Source organism: Chiloscyllium punctatum, chromosome 20 (assembly GCF_047496795.1).
Source record: "Chiloscyllium punctatum isolate Juve2018m chromosome 20, sChiPun1.3, whole genome shotgun sequence".
Lineage (NCBI taxonomy): Eukaryota > Metazoa > Chordata > Chondrichthyes > Orectolobiformes > Hemiscylliidae > Chiloscyllium > Chiloscyllium punctatum.
The window spans coordinates 13,740,819-13,756,560 of record NC_092758.1 but is presented as its reverse complement, the minus strand read 5'-3'; the positions used below and the strand labels follow the sequence as shown (position 1 = coordinate 13,756,560).

The 15,742-nt window shown below is 44.0% G+C and overlaps 1 protein-coding gene across 3 annotated transcripts in view; it reads left to right on the top strand.

Annotated features, from left to right (window-relative positions):
* Window positions 1-15,742, top strand: part of flt4 (fms related receptor tyrosine kinase 4) — a 238,905-nt gene that overhangs the window by 100,994 nt on the left and 122,169 nt on the right. For all 3 annotated transcript variants that reach the window (XM_072590357.1, XM_072590356.1, XM_072590358.1), the window contains exon 3: window positions 14,223-14,488. In XM_072590357.1, the coding sequence (XP_072446458.1) occupies window positions 14,223-14,488 (266 nt within the window). The remainder of the gene's footprint in view (window positions 1-14,222; window positions 14,489-15,742) is intronic.

The following is a 15,742-nucleotide window of genomic DNA, read 5'->3' as shown; positions in this document are numbered from 1 at the left end:
AACCTTTACATTTGATCCAAGTGTGCTGCTCAAACTCAGATGTGGATGAAGCAAGTTCAGAAGGGTTGTTTTTTTTTTCTTGTCTCTGTTTTGCATTTGCCTTTAATTGATTGGTAGGCCAAGCCAATCCAGTGGGGCCACAAATAGCAGCAGTTATGTTTACACAGTCTCCTGCCACATAGCTGGATGTCCATCAAGGCACCAAGCAGGAGGTAGCAGATTGATTGGAGGAAGTGACTGAAGGAAAGACACAATATTTAAAGTAGATTGCAATAGTTGGGTTGATGGGGAGAACGCTCGAGAGCAGAGATTTGTAGGGGACGTGGAGTTGGTGTACATTCTTGCTATAATCTGCCTGTACTGCTCATAAACAAAGCTTTTCACTGTACTTCAGTACACTTGACAATAAATCAATCAATCAGTTGAGAGTCCTTGCCCCTGATCCAGCTCCCTCGCTGTTTACAGTCCAGCACACACGCACAGTCCAGGAAAGATTACTAGACTTTAGGGATTAGATGGGTTGGTGCAGAGGTTCCTCTGCTAATGGTGGGGTTGGGGTAAAGGGGAGAAAGAGAAAGGAACGGGGGCAAGGTACAGTAGAACAAGCCAGGGGAGATCACGAAGCAATTCAGAGAAAGTAGAAGGATTCGGCATGGGCAGAGACTGAAGGAGTGGAGGAATTTGAATAGAACAGGTCACGAGGGAATAGATGAGTTTGAACAAGAGAGATCACGAGGGAGTGGAGGGATTGGAAGGACCCTGAGGGAGCAGAGGGAGATTGAGGGAATATTCATATTTCCACGACTCAAATACTAATTCCAGGATAACATTCTCCCACCCAACTTGTCCCAGCAGCCAACCTTTGTGTGTCTGGAAGTAGGTTCAGTTGATACTGATCTATTTAATCTCACAACCCAATCCTCTGCTCTTTTATTTTTGAGAGAATCTGTGCAGATCACATTAGCTGTTTCTGTTTTGGGTGTTCCTTGTCATCCAACTGCTGGCAAGGATAGCTATTGCAACATGAAAACACACAAAGGGAGGGTAATGTTCCCTTAGTGCTGCCAAAATGGGTGCAGTCCCACAGTGGTCCTTTAACACCTTAATATATGCCATACGATTCAATAACAGCACAGTATCAGGCCCGTCAGCCCACCAAGCCTGCGCCAATCCCTAGCTGTTATTTAGACACAGAAATGGCCTTGCTGAATGGATTCCCAAAAGTCAGGACAGGAATCATGGGAGTAGCTTTAATTGCAGCTTGGGGTTTTCCCACAACCTGGCATGTCCATAAGGCCCCTCACCAACTTCTAAAGATGTATCATTGAAAGCATACTGTCCGGGTGCATATCAGCCTGGTATGATCCTGTGGAGATACAGCCAGTGAAAGTGCATATTTTAACATGCCCAGCCATTGGGATTTCTTGAGGTAGCTGCGATATCTCCCCATGGTATCCTAGTGGCACCAGTACCTACTGAATCACTGTCCTCTCATGTAAGTCTGTAAGGGAGTCTCCATTTCCTCGTTATCTCCTTATTTTTTAATGCTGGTTCTGAAGAAGGGTCACTGGACCTGAAGCGTTAACTCTGCTTTCTCTTTGCAGATGCTGCTGGACATGCTGAGTTTTTCCAGCAATTTCAAATTTTGTTTCTTATTTTCTCCTGCAACTGTAGGCGCTCCTTGACCTCTATGGGATGCCTGGAGACCACACCTTTGGTCCCACCAGGTCACTGGAGAGTGTGTCAATTCCATCCTACTGCGGGATAACTCCAAAGGTCACTCATCCCAACACAGGTCACTTCCTCTAGCACCTGGTTGATGGGATCGGCATGCACCATCCATCCAAGTCTTTTCCCAGTATCTTGGCATTTAATGCACCTCTGGCAGAAGGGTCATCTCTTTTCCCAGCAGCAGAGTTTGGCCGGCCCTGGTATCCCTCAGTATCACTCCAGGCTTACTCACCTCACTCTGGGGAAATATGGCCACCCTTCCTTTAGCTACTAAATATTGGTAAATCTCATAGATTCATTTAATCACATCTGCACTCTCAAGAATACCTTCACAATGATGTGGTCATAGCATTCTACTGGTTTGCTACATTCTCTGACTGACTCCCATTCTCTGCACAGGCTACAGGGGGAACAAGTCCCTTTGGTTCTACCCAGTGCCTCCAGCAATCGCCCGGATATGCCTCACCTTCCAGCAATTAAAACAGCCTTCTTGGCCCCACCTTTCATCCCAGCATCTCTCTGCCTATCCTGAGGAGCATTCCCAGCATTTCTCTCCCTCTCAGTCTCTTTTCACTCTGCCCACCTTGATCCTGTAGCGATTGCAACAAGGTCAGTCAGGCAGACCTTATAGAATATCCACTCCCTGATCAGGGTTGTTAACCTGGTCCAATCAGGGAGCCCTGGCTGACAGATAGGAATGGGAGTGTCAGAGATTCTGTTCACTCTGAGAGCTGCCACTGAGGGAGCTGGATCAGTGGCAAGGACTCTCAACTGATTGATTGATTTATTGTCAAGTGTACTGAAGTACAGTGAAAAGCTTTGTTTATGAGCAGTACAGGCAGATTATAGCAAGAATGTACAGAACAAAAGATTTAGACAGGGGCATCCAGGGTACATTGCACAGGGCATACAAGATAGACCAACATTAGCAACGTCAGCATTATTTGAGGCTAGAGAGTTCATTCACCCGTCTAATAACGGCCAGGAAGAAGCTGTTCCTGAGCCTGCTGGTGCGTGTGTTCAGGCTTCTGAATCTTCTGCCTGACAGAAGAGATTGTACAAGATCATTACCGAAGTGTGATGGGTCTTTGATGATATTGGCAGCCTTTCCACAGCCACGAGCCGTGTAAATGTAGCCCGTGGATGGAAGGTTGGCTTCCATGATGGTCTGAGCTGTACACACCACCTTCTGTAGTTTTTGTATGCTCCTGGGCAGGGCGGTTGCCATACCAGGCCATTATGTGCCCGGACAATATGCTTGCAATGGTGCATCTGTAGACGTTGGTGAGGGTCCTTATGGACATGTCAAGTTTCATGAGCCACTTGAAAGAGAAGAGGTGTTGTGCCTTCTTGATGATCGCAACTACATGAGTGACTTGGTGGTGGGATATGGCCTCTGGAGTTATTTCAGATCCTTTTCAGTTGGTTGGAATTGACAAAGAGGGGATTGTTCCTGGACCAGGTCATAATCATCAGCCAATAGGGTGGCTGGCCTGGGCATAGTCACCCTCTATTTCTCTGTGGAGTTCTCTGTGGGAAAGGTGTGGAGATTTTGAACTCCTCAAGAAGATTAGATCACAAACGTTTTCATTGTGGCTTCTCTCGTAAATGCACACACATAGGTTTCAACATAAGCTGCTCACTGACCCCTCTGACAGTGTAGCACTCCCTCAGAACTGGGCATATCATCCTGGATTCTCAGAGTGGGATTTGATCCCACAATCTCATGCATAGGAGGTGAAGGGAAGGGTGAGGGAGGATTGATTAGATTGGATTTACTACTGTCACATGTACCGAGGTACAGTGAAAAGTGTTGTTTTACATGCTTTACAGGTAGATCCAATTATACAAGTGCATCAGGGTAACAGAACAGCGTGCAGGATACAGTGTTAAGCTGCTGAGAAGGTGCAGAGAGAAATCAATACTAACATTAAACAGGTCTATTCAAAAGTCTGGTAACCGTGGTGAAGAAGCTGTTCTTGAATCTGTTTGTAAGTGTATACAACTTTTATATCTTCTGCCTGATGTAAGAGGTTGGAAGAGAATATACATGGGACGGGAGGCATCATTGATGATCTTGGCTGCTTTCCCAATGCAGCAGCAAGTACAGATGGAGTCAATGATGCGCGGTTGCTTTGTGTGATGGACTGGGCTGTGTTCACAACTCTCTGGTTGTTTCTTTTCGGTCTTGGGAAAAATTGACATCCCAAGCTGTGAAGCATCCAGATAGGATGCTTTCTATGGTGCATCTATTAAAAATTGGAATCGTCTTTATGCTGAATTTCCAGGAGAAAGAAGTTCAGTAGTTAAGAGAATAAGGACTGAGTGTGAGGATTTTATTGCAATGGAATCCATCTGCAGCAGTATTTATGGAGAATGTCAAGAGAGCAAAATTACAGTAGTACATGTAAGCTGCAAAGCAAAAGCAGATGTTACACAGATATATTTTAGGCAGCAAAGAAAACATGTGGAATTAGATATTTCTTAGCTGCTTATTGTAAATCTCTCCAAATTTCACAGGGAGGTGCCTTGGAATTATTATTGAGAAACAAATAGAAGGTAATAAAATATCGGCTCTAGTTACCCATCTAATCCCTGAAGTCTAGTCATCTTTCCTGGACTGTGCGTGTGTGCTGGACTGTGAACAGCAGTGAAGGCCTGCAGTCAAATAGCCTTTGGTCACTTGGAAAGCAGCAACTTCTCTTGCTGTTGCACCATGCTGTGCTTTGAATGACCCTTTATGGTCACGTGATGATTGGGGGAGGCAAGGAGGTAAAAACTGAAATAGGGGCAGATTTCATGTTGTCAGATGAATGAGGAGGTGGGGAAGTGATAATGTCACTGGACTAGTAACCCAGAGAGCCAGGGAAATGCTCTGGGTTTTAACCCCACCATTACCAGCTGATGAAAACTAAACGCAGTTCATAAAAATCTGGAATTGAGTCTCGGTGATGGTGGCCATGAAACTATCATTGATTGTTGCAAAAACCCAACTGGGAGTGAAACTTGTTTTCCTTACCCAGTCTGGCCTATCTGTGACCCCCAGACCCACAACAATTCATTTACCTCTTAATTGCCCCCTGAAAGGGCCGAGTGAGTCAGTTTGATCATGCAGGCTGTTAGGGTTAGGTAGTAAATGCCAGCCCTGTCACTGAAGTACTGAAGTAATAAAAGAAATTAAATCTTTATTTCACTGACAAGAGATCTTTTTTTAATCCAGGTGAGGAACCAGATGAAAAGATTGAGGAGAGTGGGAGGGAAGGAGTCAGAGAAGGAAAGTGAAAGCAACTTAATTAAAGAAAACAATAATTTATATATATTTACGTGATGCCTTGAACACAGTGTAATGTCCCTCTGCCAACCCACTAGAGTTTCAATGTCGGAATGGTGGAAGCTAATTGGCTGTTTCACCTTCCTCCCTATCAATGCTGGAAGTGAAAGCCGACAGCGATAACTTGCATTTATATAGCAACTTTAATACAGTGAAACATTCCACTCCAGTCTTCAGAAGCATTATCAAACAAAGTCTGACACTGAGCTGCATAAATTAGGTATTAGGCCAGATGGCTTAATAGGGTTGACCAAAGAAAGAGAGAGTTCCAGACTCAGGCTCTCGGGAGCTGTAGGTAAAGACAGTGGTGGGAACTGGAAACCAGAGGATTTGGAGGAGCTGAGACCTGCTGGAGGATGCTTAATTGGATAGAAAGAGCAATTTGAAGATGTTTTATGTCGCTCTACCAGTGATTGGTGGCTTATATTTTGGGTAGAGTGAGGAGACCCATACCTGTACACCATTCCCTTCTGCATGTGTCTTCACCAAAGCCCTTTGCTATTGCAGCAAACTGTGTTTGCTGTTTAACTCCAATTCATATTGTAATATATTTTTAAATATAGGGCCATTGTAGCACAGTGGTAGTGCCCCTATCTCTGGCCAAGAGGCCAAGGTTTAAGTTCCACCTGCAAAGACATGTCATAATACATTTGAGCCAATATATAAAGAAAGTCACTTGTGTGCCGTAGCTGTATGTTATCTTTCAGTGAGTTTGTTCATGATCATTCTGAATAAAAATATTTCAGGGTCTTAATAAGCAAACAGTTTTTTTTCAATTTTTCTTCCAAAGCGAATAACTACACCTAATCCATGCTTTACCCCAGTTCTTTCCCACTCGCTAAACTGGTCAAAGTTGTTATAGAAGACTAATTACGCCTTCCTTTCCCATCTAATATTGAGCTGTTAACAAACTTGGACATTGTATATTATTTACCATCAGCTAAAGCATATAAAAGGAAGTCCTGAATTTATATAGGGCCTTTCTTGACCTTGGAATGTTACCAAAGACTTTCACTGAGTAGTTTTGAAGGGTAGCTGACGCTGTCTTGTAAGAAATGTAGCATCAATTTGCACACTAAAAAGCTCAGACACCAACCTTCCCCTCTGTGGCAGTCACCCCAAGCTTCAGCGCTTCCTTCAGTACATCGTCCTGGACCTTGGGAAGTGCCAGTCTGCAACACTCCGTTGCGATCAAGTGGAAGACCAGCATGTTTTGGGCAGAGCAGAACACCTTTCACTAAGTTAATGGTCCTGTGGGCGCAGCTCAGGGCTGCCCCTGTGTAAGTGCCTCAGAACAGTTATAGAGTCCTGTGAAACAAAACTGCTTAGGATGAACTTCAACAAAAACCACTGCATCTCTCTCCAGACCTTTGCAAAGGCACATTGGTTTAGAACAGGCACAGACATGAGTTGAGGAAAAGCCCCAGTAATGGACAGGTTAGTTAACCAAAGTCACCTGTTGCCCAAATACATGACATTCACCATAAATCACATCTTAAAATAACTCACTTAGTGTGCCTCAAAACACGCAAGCTCCCTCACTGCCTGAAATGTTAACTCCGTCTCTCTTTCTCCGCAAATGCTGCCAGATCTGCTGTGTCCAGTTTCTTGAGTTTTAGTTCCAAACCATTATTATCTGATTTGCATTTGAATGAATTAATATTGCCTGTTTTGACCAAATTCCTGGGGGTCTGTTTCATAGGTCAGCCAACTGCCATATTGTTCCCTCAGATTAATTTTGCATTTGCTCCTTTCAAAGTGCTGGCTTCTATCTTTCTGGATGATGTGGGATGACTTAATCAAATGCACAAAATAATGAGAAGCTTGGATAAAGCAGACAGGGAAGTCCCTAGTAGACAGGGCAATTACCAAGGGGACACAGATTTACGGCCAACGGTGAAGGGTTAGAGGGGACATGGGGAAAACCCAGAGGGTGGTGGAATTCAGTGTCCAATCTGGTGGTGTCAATGGGAACCCTCACCTCAGTTATAGAGTCATAGAGATGTACAGCATGGAAACAGACCCTTCAGTCCAACTCGTCCATGCCAACAAGATATCCCAACTCAATCTAGTCCCACTTGCCAGCACCTGGTCCATATCCCTCCAAACCCTTCCCATTCATATACCCATCCAGATGCCTTTTAAATGTAGCAATTTTACCAGCCGCCACCACTTCCTCTGGCAACTCATTCCATACTCATACCACACTGCGTGAAAAAGTTGGCCCTTAGATCTCTTTTATATCTTTCCTCTCTCACCCCAAATCTATGCCCTCTAGTTCTGGACTCCCCCACCCCAGGGAAAAGACTTTGTCTATTCATCCTATCCATGCCCCACATAATTTAATAAACCTCTATAAGGTCACCCCTCAGCCTCCGATGCTCCAGGGAAGACAGTCATAGCTTATTCAGCCTCTCCCTTTAACTCAAATCCTCCAACCCTGGCAACATCCTTGTCAATCTTTTCTGAACCCTTTCAAGTTTCACAACATCTTTCTTATAGGAAGGAGACCAGAATTGCATGCAACATTCCAACAGTGGTCTAATCAATGTCCTGTACAGCCGCAACATGACCTCCCAACCCCTGTACTCAATACTCTGACCAATAAAGGAAAGCATACCAAATGCCTTCTTCACTATCCTATCTACCTGCGACTCCACTTTCAAGGAGCTATGAACCTGCACTCCAAGGTCTCTTTGTTCAGCAACACTCCTAGGACCTTACCATTAAGTGTATAAGTCTTGCTAAGATTTACTTTCTCAAAATGCAGCACCTCGCATTTATCTGAATTAAACTCTATCTGCCACTTCTCATCCCATTGGCCCATCTGGTCCAGATCCTATTGTAATCTGAGGTAACCTTCTTCACTGTCCACTACACCTCCAATTTTGGTGTCATCGGCAAATTTACTAACTATACCTCTTAAGCTCAAATCCAAATAATTTATATAAATGATGAAAAGTAGAGGACCCAGCACCAATCCTTGTGGCATTCCCCTGGTCACAGGCCTCCAGTCTGAAAAGCAACCCTCCACCACCACCCTCTGTCTTCTACCTTTGAGCCAGTTCTGATTCCAAATGGCTAGTTCTCCCTGTATTCCATGAGATCACCAGTCTCCCATGGGGAACCTTGTCGAGTGCCTTACTGAAGTCCATATAGATCACATCTATCACTCTGCCCTTATCAATCCGCTTTGTTCCTTCTCCAAAAAATTCAAATCAAGTTTGTGAGACATGATTTCCCACGCACAAAGCCATGTTGACTATCCTTAATCAGTCCTTGCCTTTCCAAATACATGTACATCCTGTCCCTCAGGGTTCCCTCCAACAACTTGCCCACCACCGAGGTCAGGCTCACCGGTCTATAGTTCCCTGGCTTGTCCTTACCACCCTTCTTAAACAGTGGCACCACGTTAGCCAACCATTTGAAAGGAATTCACCTGAAGCTGTGTAACTTGCAAGGCTGCAGGGCAGATGCTATACAGTCAGGACAGGATGGATAGTCAGTTTAATGAGCCAGAGCAGATATGAAAGGCTGAATTGTCTCTTTCTACACCAAAACCTTTCTAGGGCATCCACGGCTCAATGCGGAACAGCCTGTCACTGTTGATGTTATCTATTACATTTGGAGTTCTATAAGCAATGCTTTCACCTCTCAACCTTCTCTCTTCCAATGCAACTGAGCCCAATGTAATTATATCCTTGTAATCCTATTACCTCAACTATTCCCTCAAACTCTTGTGAATTCTTTCCTTTGCCATCCAACCAGAACAATTCTTTAAAAGCAGATCAGATCTTCTAATACAAGTGGCATGGATGGAGGAGCTTCAGGTAACACCAACAAATTAGTCAGAGTGTGTTTCATGTACAATAAAACAAAGAGTTGTGGATGCTAGCAATCTGAAACAAAAACAGAAATTGCTAGAGAAACTCAGCAGGTCTGGCAGCATCTGTGGAGAGAAAGCAGGGTTAACGTTTTGGATGCTTCTTCAGAACTTGAAGCTCTCAGCATTAAAAATGTAAGCAGCTGGAAAGTGGTTGGAGATGGGCTGGTTGAAATGTTTGAATTTTACCTCCTATCCACAACTCACTCCCACTGGGCTGGGGTGTATTTAAAATCTGATACTATTTAAAATAGTGAAATTTGAATTCAGTTCATAAATCTGGAAGTGAAAAGTAGTCTCAGTCATGGTGACCTAAAAATTATTGTTGATTGTTACAAAAATCCTTTTGGTTCACTAATTTCCTATGAGGAAGCAAATCTGCCATCATTACTTTGTCTGGTCTGCATGAGACTTCAGATCCACAGCAACGTGATTGACTTGACTTCCTTGTGCAATGACTAAGTAAAACACTCAAGGCAATGGCATCCAAAGCTGGCATTGACTGTCAATGCCGTCATCCCATGAAGAATAAAGGAAGAACGAAATGTTGACTTGGCCCTAAGTTCAGATTCGGTGCCAGCAGGCAGAATACAGAAGGGTTTTTCAACGCTAAGGGCAGGCTTTGGCTATGCAGTCATAGAGTCATGCATCTGAAAAGCTGAATGGCCTCTTTCTATGCCAAAGCTTTGCTCTGGTATCAATGGCTGTATGTGAAACAGCCTGTCACTGTTGACATTATCTATTACATTTGGAGTCCTAACAGTCCAACCAGTCCATGACAACCATAATTCCAAACTAAACTAGTCCCACCTGCCTGCACTTGGCCCATATCCCTCCAAACATTTCTTATTAATGTATTAATCTAAATACCTTTGAAACTTTGTAACTGTACACGCATCCACCACTTCCTCTGGAAGTTCATTCCACACACAAACCACCCTTGTATAAAAAAAGTCGTCCCTCTTTTTTAAAATTTTCTCCTCTCAACTTAAAAATATGTCCCCTGGTCTTGAATTGCCCCACCTTAAGGAAAAGACACCTGCCATTCACTTCATCTATGTCCCTCATGATTTTATAAATCTCTATAAGGTCACCCCTCAACCTCCCACGCTCCAGTGAAAAAAAGTCCCAGTCTCTCCTCATAACTCAAACCCTCCATTCCTACAACACCCTGCAAAATCTCTTCTGAACCTTCTCCAGATTAACACTACCCTTCCTATAACAAGGCGACCAGAACTTGTACACAATACTCCAGATGAAGCCTCACCAACGTCCTGTACAACCTCAACATAAGTTATGAGGAAAGGAGAGAGAGAACTGTCATCTTTAAAAAAAGAGAGTATGCTGAAAACACACAGTTGATTGGACAGGATCTGTGAAAAGAAAAATTAAAATTCAGAGACTGGAAGAAATTTTCAATCTAACAGTTTATAGACAAATTGACTCCTCCTCAGTGTCTTTTTCTCAATAAACATTACTAAAGAAAAGTAGATGATCCGATCATCAGTCACATCACTGTTTGTGTGGGAACTTGTTATGTACAAACTATCTGCTGGATTCTCCTACTTAACAGCAATGATTCCATTCTAAAACTGTTGGTCGGATGTGAAATAGTTTAGGTCATTCACGGGACATGACAAGTGCTATCAAAGTGGAAGTCTTTGTTTTCTTTCGAGTCAGGGAGCAAAGTCAGAAGGTGAGAAAGAGATGCTGTTTTCACCAAAGCGGAGAGTTGAGATGTGGGATAGATGTGTTCAAAAATATACATGGAAACTATTTCCATTGCTCAGTGAGTCAGTAACTGGAGGGCACCAATTTATGATCGCCACCAAATGAACCTAGGGAGGGGCGAGCGGAAATGTTTTACACAAGAGGACTCTTCCTACATTATAGCAGTGACGATACTTCAAAGGTAGTTCATTGACTGTAAAGTGCTTTGGGAAGTCCAGAGGTCATGAAAGATGCTGTCCAAATACAAGCTCTTTCTCGCCTTATATAGAATGTCTTAGCAGCAACAGTTGTTGAGGCAGACTCAATGGCAGCTTTTAAAAGGGAAATGAATACAGTAAAGGAGAGGGCAGAGGTGTCAGACATAGCAGAGGTTACATTGTACCCTGTTATGTTGGAAGACTTTATGATCCTAGGCAGAGTGAAAAATCAGGGTCCCATATCTCTCTCACTCACTCTCTCGTGTGCGTACACACACACACACACACACACACACACACACAGGAAAGGATTGTGGTTCAATAAAGTGTTTATTTTGTTATTCATTCAAGGGATGTGAGAATCACTGGCTGGCCCAGCATTTATTGCTCATTCTTAATTGTTGTGAAGGTAAGGGTGAGCTGCCTTCTTGAATCGCTGCAGTCCAAGTGCTGTAGGTTGACCCACAATGCCCTGAGGGAGAGAATTCCAGGATTTTGACCCAGTGGCGGTGAAGGAACAGAGATACATTTCCAAGTCAGGATGGTGGGGAACTTGTCATGTTCCCATGTATCTGCTGCCCTTGTCCTTCTTATTGGAATTGGTCATGAATTTGGAAGGTGCTGTCTGAGGAGCCTTGGAGCGTTATTAAAAAAATGTATTTGAAAACATTTGTTTGTCAATAAAATAGACAGAAGAGATGGAGCGATTGGAGGAAAGAGCCATTGAAACAAGAGGAGGCCATTCAGCCCCTTGAGTCTGTTCTTCCAGATCATGGCTGAATTTTGTCTGCATTCAGTTTCCTCACTTTGATTCCCTATTCCTCGGCACACTTGCCTAACAAAAATCTATCAACCTCAGTTTCGAAATTTTAAATTGATCCTTGTGCTCAACAGCTTTCTGAGTTCCAGACTTACAGCACTCTTTTGTGTGAAAAAGCAGACCCATCCATCAGTGGAGCCTGGACAGTGCTCTGAGCTCCATCAGGAAATATTTCTCACTGTATCTACTCTACCTTCGCTTTGTCTGAAACATTCGCAGAGCAAGTCCCAGACACTCCAGAAGTGTGTCATAACGTCTCAGAACAGATTGATTAGTAAACATCCCAGAAACATGTGGAAGTGACTGTAAAACTGTGAGATCCAACCATGAAACAAGGTCCCATTACAAAAGTTCAAAGCAGGAAACTTAACACACTTTTATATTGATGGCCGACGGGGGACTCCAGGCTTTGTGAGGCTGATGCATGGGCTCCTGGAATGGCAGCAGGGCGTTGGCTGGTGAACTCTTGGTGGCAATGGCAGGGCTTGGACTCTTGGCGGTAACGGTAGGTTATTAACAGCGGCAGTGTCAGTGCCCAGAGCGGGGTCTCCTTGCTGTGGTGGGCCTGGAACAGGGACTCCTGACTGTGGTAGGCCTGGAGCAGGGACTCCTGACTGTGGTAGGCCTGGAGCAGGTCTTCTGACTGCAGTAGGCCCAGATCAGGATCTTCTGGCTCTGGTTGGTCCAGAGCGGGGACTCCTGGTTGCAGTAGGCCCAGGGCGGGGACTCCTGACTGTGGTAGCCAGGAGTGAGGACCTTGCAGAAGTCCTGGAGCTGTGTTTGGGATGTCGGCCAATGAAGATGAACTCTATTAAGTACTCTCTCTTCTTGTATTTCAAAATGGTGTCAGATTGTGGTGACAGCACACTTTTCACTGAATCTCTGTAGATTATATTAGATTCCCTACAGTATGGAAACAGGCTCTTCCACGCAGCAAGTCCACACCGACCCTCTGAAGAGTAACCTACCAGACCCATTCCCCTGCCTTATATTTACCCCTGACTAATGCACTAACATTATAGGCAATTTAGCATGGTCAATTCACCTGACCTGCACATCTTTGGACTGTGGGCGGAAACCAGAGCACCCGGAAGAAACCCACACAGACACGGGGAGAATGTGCAAACTCCACACAGTCACCCAAGGCTGGAATCGAACCCAGGTCGAGCTGTGAGGCAGCAGTGCTAATCACTGAGCCACTGTGCTGCCCCTTTATATATGTGTCAATAAATAAATCATTCATTCCTTCCACTCCATTAATCACTCCATTAAATTCCTAAACTCCAAAACCCAAGAGATTAGAAGCAAGCTCTCCTCTTCAAACACTTCCAGGTACACATTGAACCTGAGTTTGACCGTGCTGTTTGAAAGTGCAGGAGATATAACACATGAGTTGGTCGTGAGTCTGAACTTGACAACAGCTGTGCAGTTACATCAGCTCAAGCCAACCTCAGGAGTCAATTCCATAGCAGCCATACCCACAGGAAAAATTCCTGTCCTGTCATCCATCCAATCAATATCTAGTCAGCCTGTTATGGGAAAGATATTATTAAGGTGGAGAGGGTGCAGAAGTGATTTACAAGGACGTTGCTGGGAATGGAGGGTTTGAGTTGTAAGGAGAGCCTGGATAGGCTGGGACATTTTTCACTGGTGTGTAGGAGGTTGAGGGGTGACCTTTTTAAACCATGTGGTTATATAGATAAGGTGAATGGCAGGTATCCCTTGGGAAGGGGATTTCAAGACTCGGGGGCATATTTTATGATGAGCGAAGAATGATTTAGAAAGGACATGAGGGGTAATTATTTTACACAGAGGGTGCTTCGTGTGTGGAATAAATTTCCTGAGGAAATGGGGGGGTGTGTGGGTACAATTACAGCATTGAAAAGACATTTGGATAAGTAAATGAATAAGAAATATTTGGAGGGCTATGGACCAAGCACAGCCAGGTGGGGCTAATTTTAGTTTGAGATTTTGGTTGGCATAGACTGGTTGAACCAAAGGGTCGGTTTCCATGCCAATTGACTCTATGACTCTGTCTACTTTCCCGACCTGACTGCCCCTAGAAGCAGAGTTGTCTACTGCTCTCTCATTCTGCTCGACTTCCTTCCAACTCAGATACAACAAGAGAAAGAAAATGTATGTTTCTGTGGCATTCCTATCATGACTTCAGAATGTCGCAAAGTGTTTCACCATCTGGGAAGTAGTTTTTGATTTGCAGTTGCTTTGGTAATGTAGCGAAACATAACAGTTAAACTGCACGCAACAAAATCCAGTAACAATAATGTAATGATGGTCAGGTAATCTGTTTGTAACTTTGTCAAAACATGATCAGGAATACCAGGGAGAACTTGCCTGTTCTGTGTTGATTTCTTGTCCTCAGGATCTTCTAACCTCCATCTTGGGAGAATGGCCAGGGCCTTGGTTTAACGTCTCATCTGAAAAATGTGCTATTAGATGCAAACAAAAGTGAGTAAAATTAGAATCTGGAAGTGAATTAACAAGGTCCTTTTTCTCTGTTCTGTGTTTCAGAGGGCAGAGGCCTCTGGGGTGGAGCTGGCCTGGGAAACCTGCAGTTGAAGACAACACAAAATCTGCATCTTACAGGTCGGAGGAGCTTGGGGGACGGATAGTGAGCATAAGGGAATGCGATGGATCAGAGAGAGATCAATACTGCAAGACATTCATGCTAATGGGTGCCAGAGCTAATGATACAGGCTATTATCGCTGCTTCTATCACTTCATTGAACCAATCGTTGATGGAACAACGGCGACCAGTATATATGTGTTTGTGAAAGGTAATGTGACGAATGACAATTATTGTGAGATTTTTAAAATCTTCTTTGTTCATGCGATATAGGCACTGTTAGCAAACCCGGCATTTATTGCCTGTCTCTAAAGTGCCCTTGAACAATTACAGTCCATCTGGTGTTGGGAAGCCAACAATGTTGCGAAGGAGGCAGTACCAGGATTTTGACCCAGCAACAGTGAAAGAAAGCAGATATGTTTCCAGGCCAGGATGAGGTTGGAGGGGAAACTGCAGGTGGTGATATTTCCAGTTGCCTGCTGCCCTCATCCTTTTAGGTGGTACAGGCTATAGTTTTGGCAGGTGCTGTTGAAGAAGCCTTTACAAGTTGCTGCAGTCCATTTTGTACATTGTCCACACTGTTGCTGCTATGCACTAGTGATGGAGAGAGCACATGTTGAAGGTGGTGGACGGGATGCAGGTCACATGAACATCTTTGCCCTGGAGCTGCTTAAGAACCTCGACCTGAGCTACAAATCTTCTCAAAACTCACCTTCTTAAGTAGTGTTGGAGCTGTGTGATATCGATAGCAGAAAGTCTTTGGGGAGTTGAGAGGTGGGTTACTCATGCAGAGTTCCCAGCCTCTGACCTGCCCTTGTATTTATATGGCCAGTCCAGTTCAGTGTCTGGTCAATGATCACCCTCAGGATGCTGACAGTGGAGGATTCAGCGATAATGATGATCAATTGACTCAGTGCGCTCATACGCTGCTCACTCTTTACAATGATGTATGATTATTTCTGTGAGATGATCATTATCCTCTGCAATGATTGTTCTTGCACTGATGTTATAAAGAATAAAACTGAACCACTGTTCCTATATTAAGGGTTAATACTATGACCAATGTTGGGAACAAACATAAGATCAAAACAAAAGCTCAGCAGATCAGGCAGCCTCAGTGGAAGGGGGCAGAGATGATGGTTTTGAGTTACGACCTTTCATAATATTTTGTGATGCAGCATATAAATCATTTTGAAATATCCTCATCTGTAAGCATTAATACTGCTGAACGTGCCTTCTGTTAGACTGTTTAATGAGGATGGTGAAATAAGTCTACAGAGGCTGGTATCCCATCACACATGAAGAATCCTTGACCCTAATGCTGCCTCAATCAGAGGCAACTCTGACACTCCTCTTTATATTTGTCAGCCAGGGCTCCCTGATTGGGCCAAATTAACAGCTCAATCAGGGAACTCATATTCCATGAGATCCAGCTGGCTGATCACATTACAATCACTATAGATGG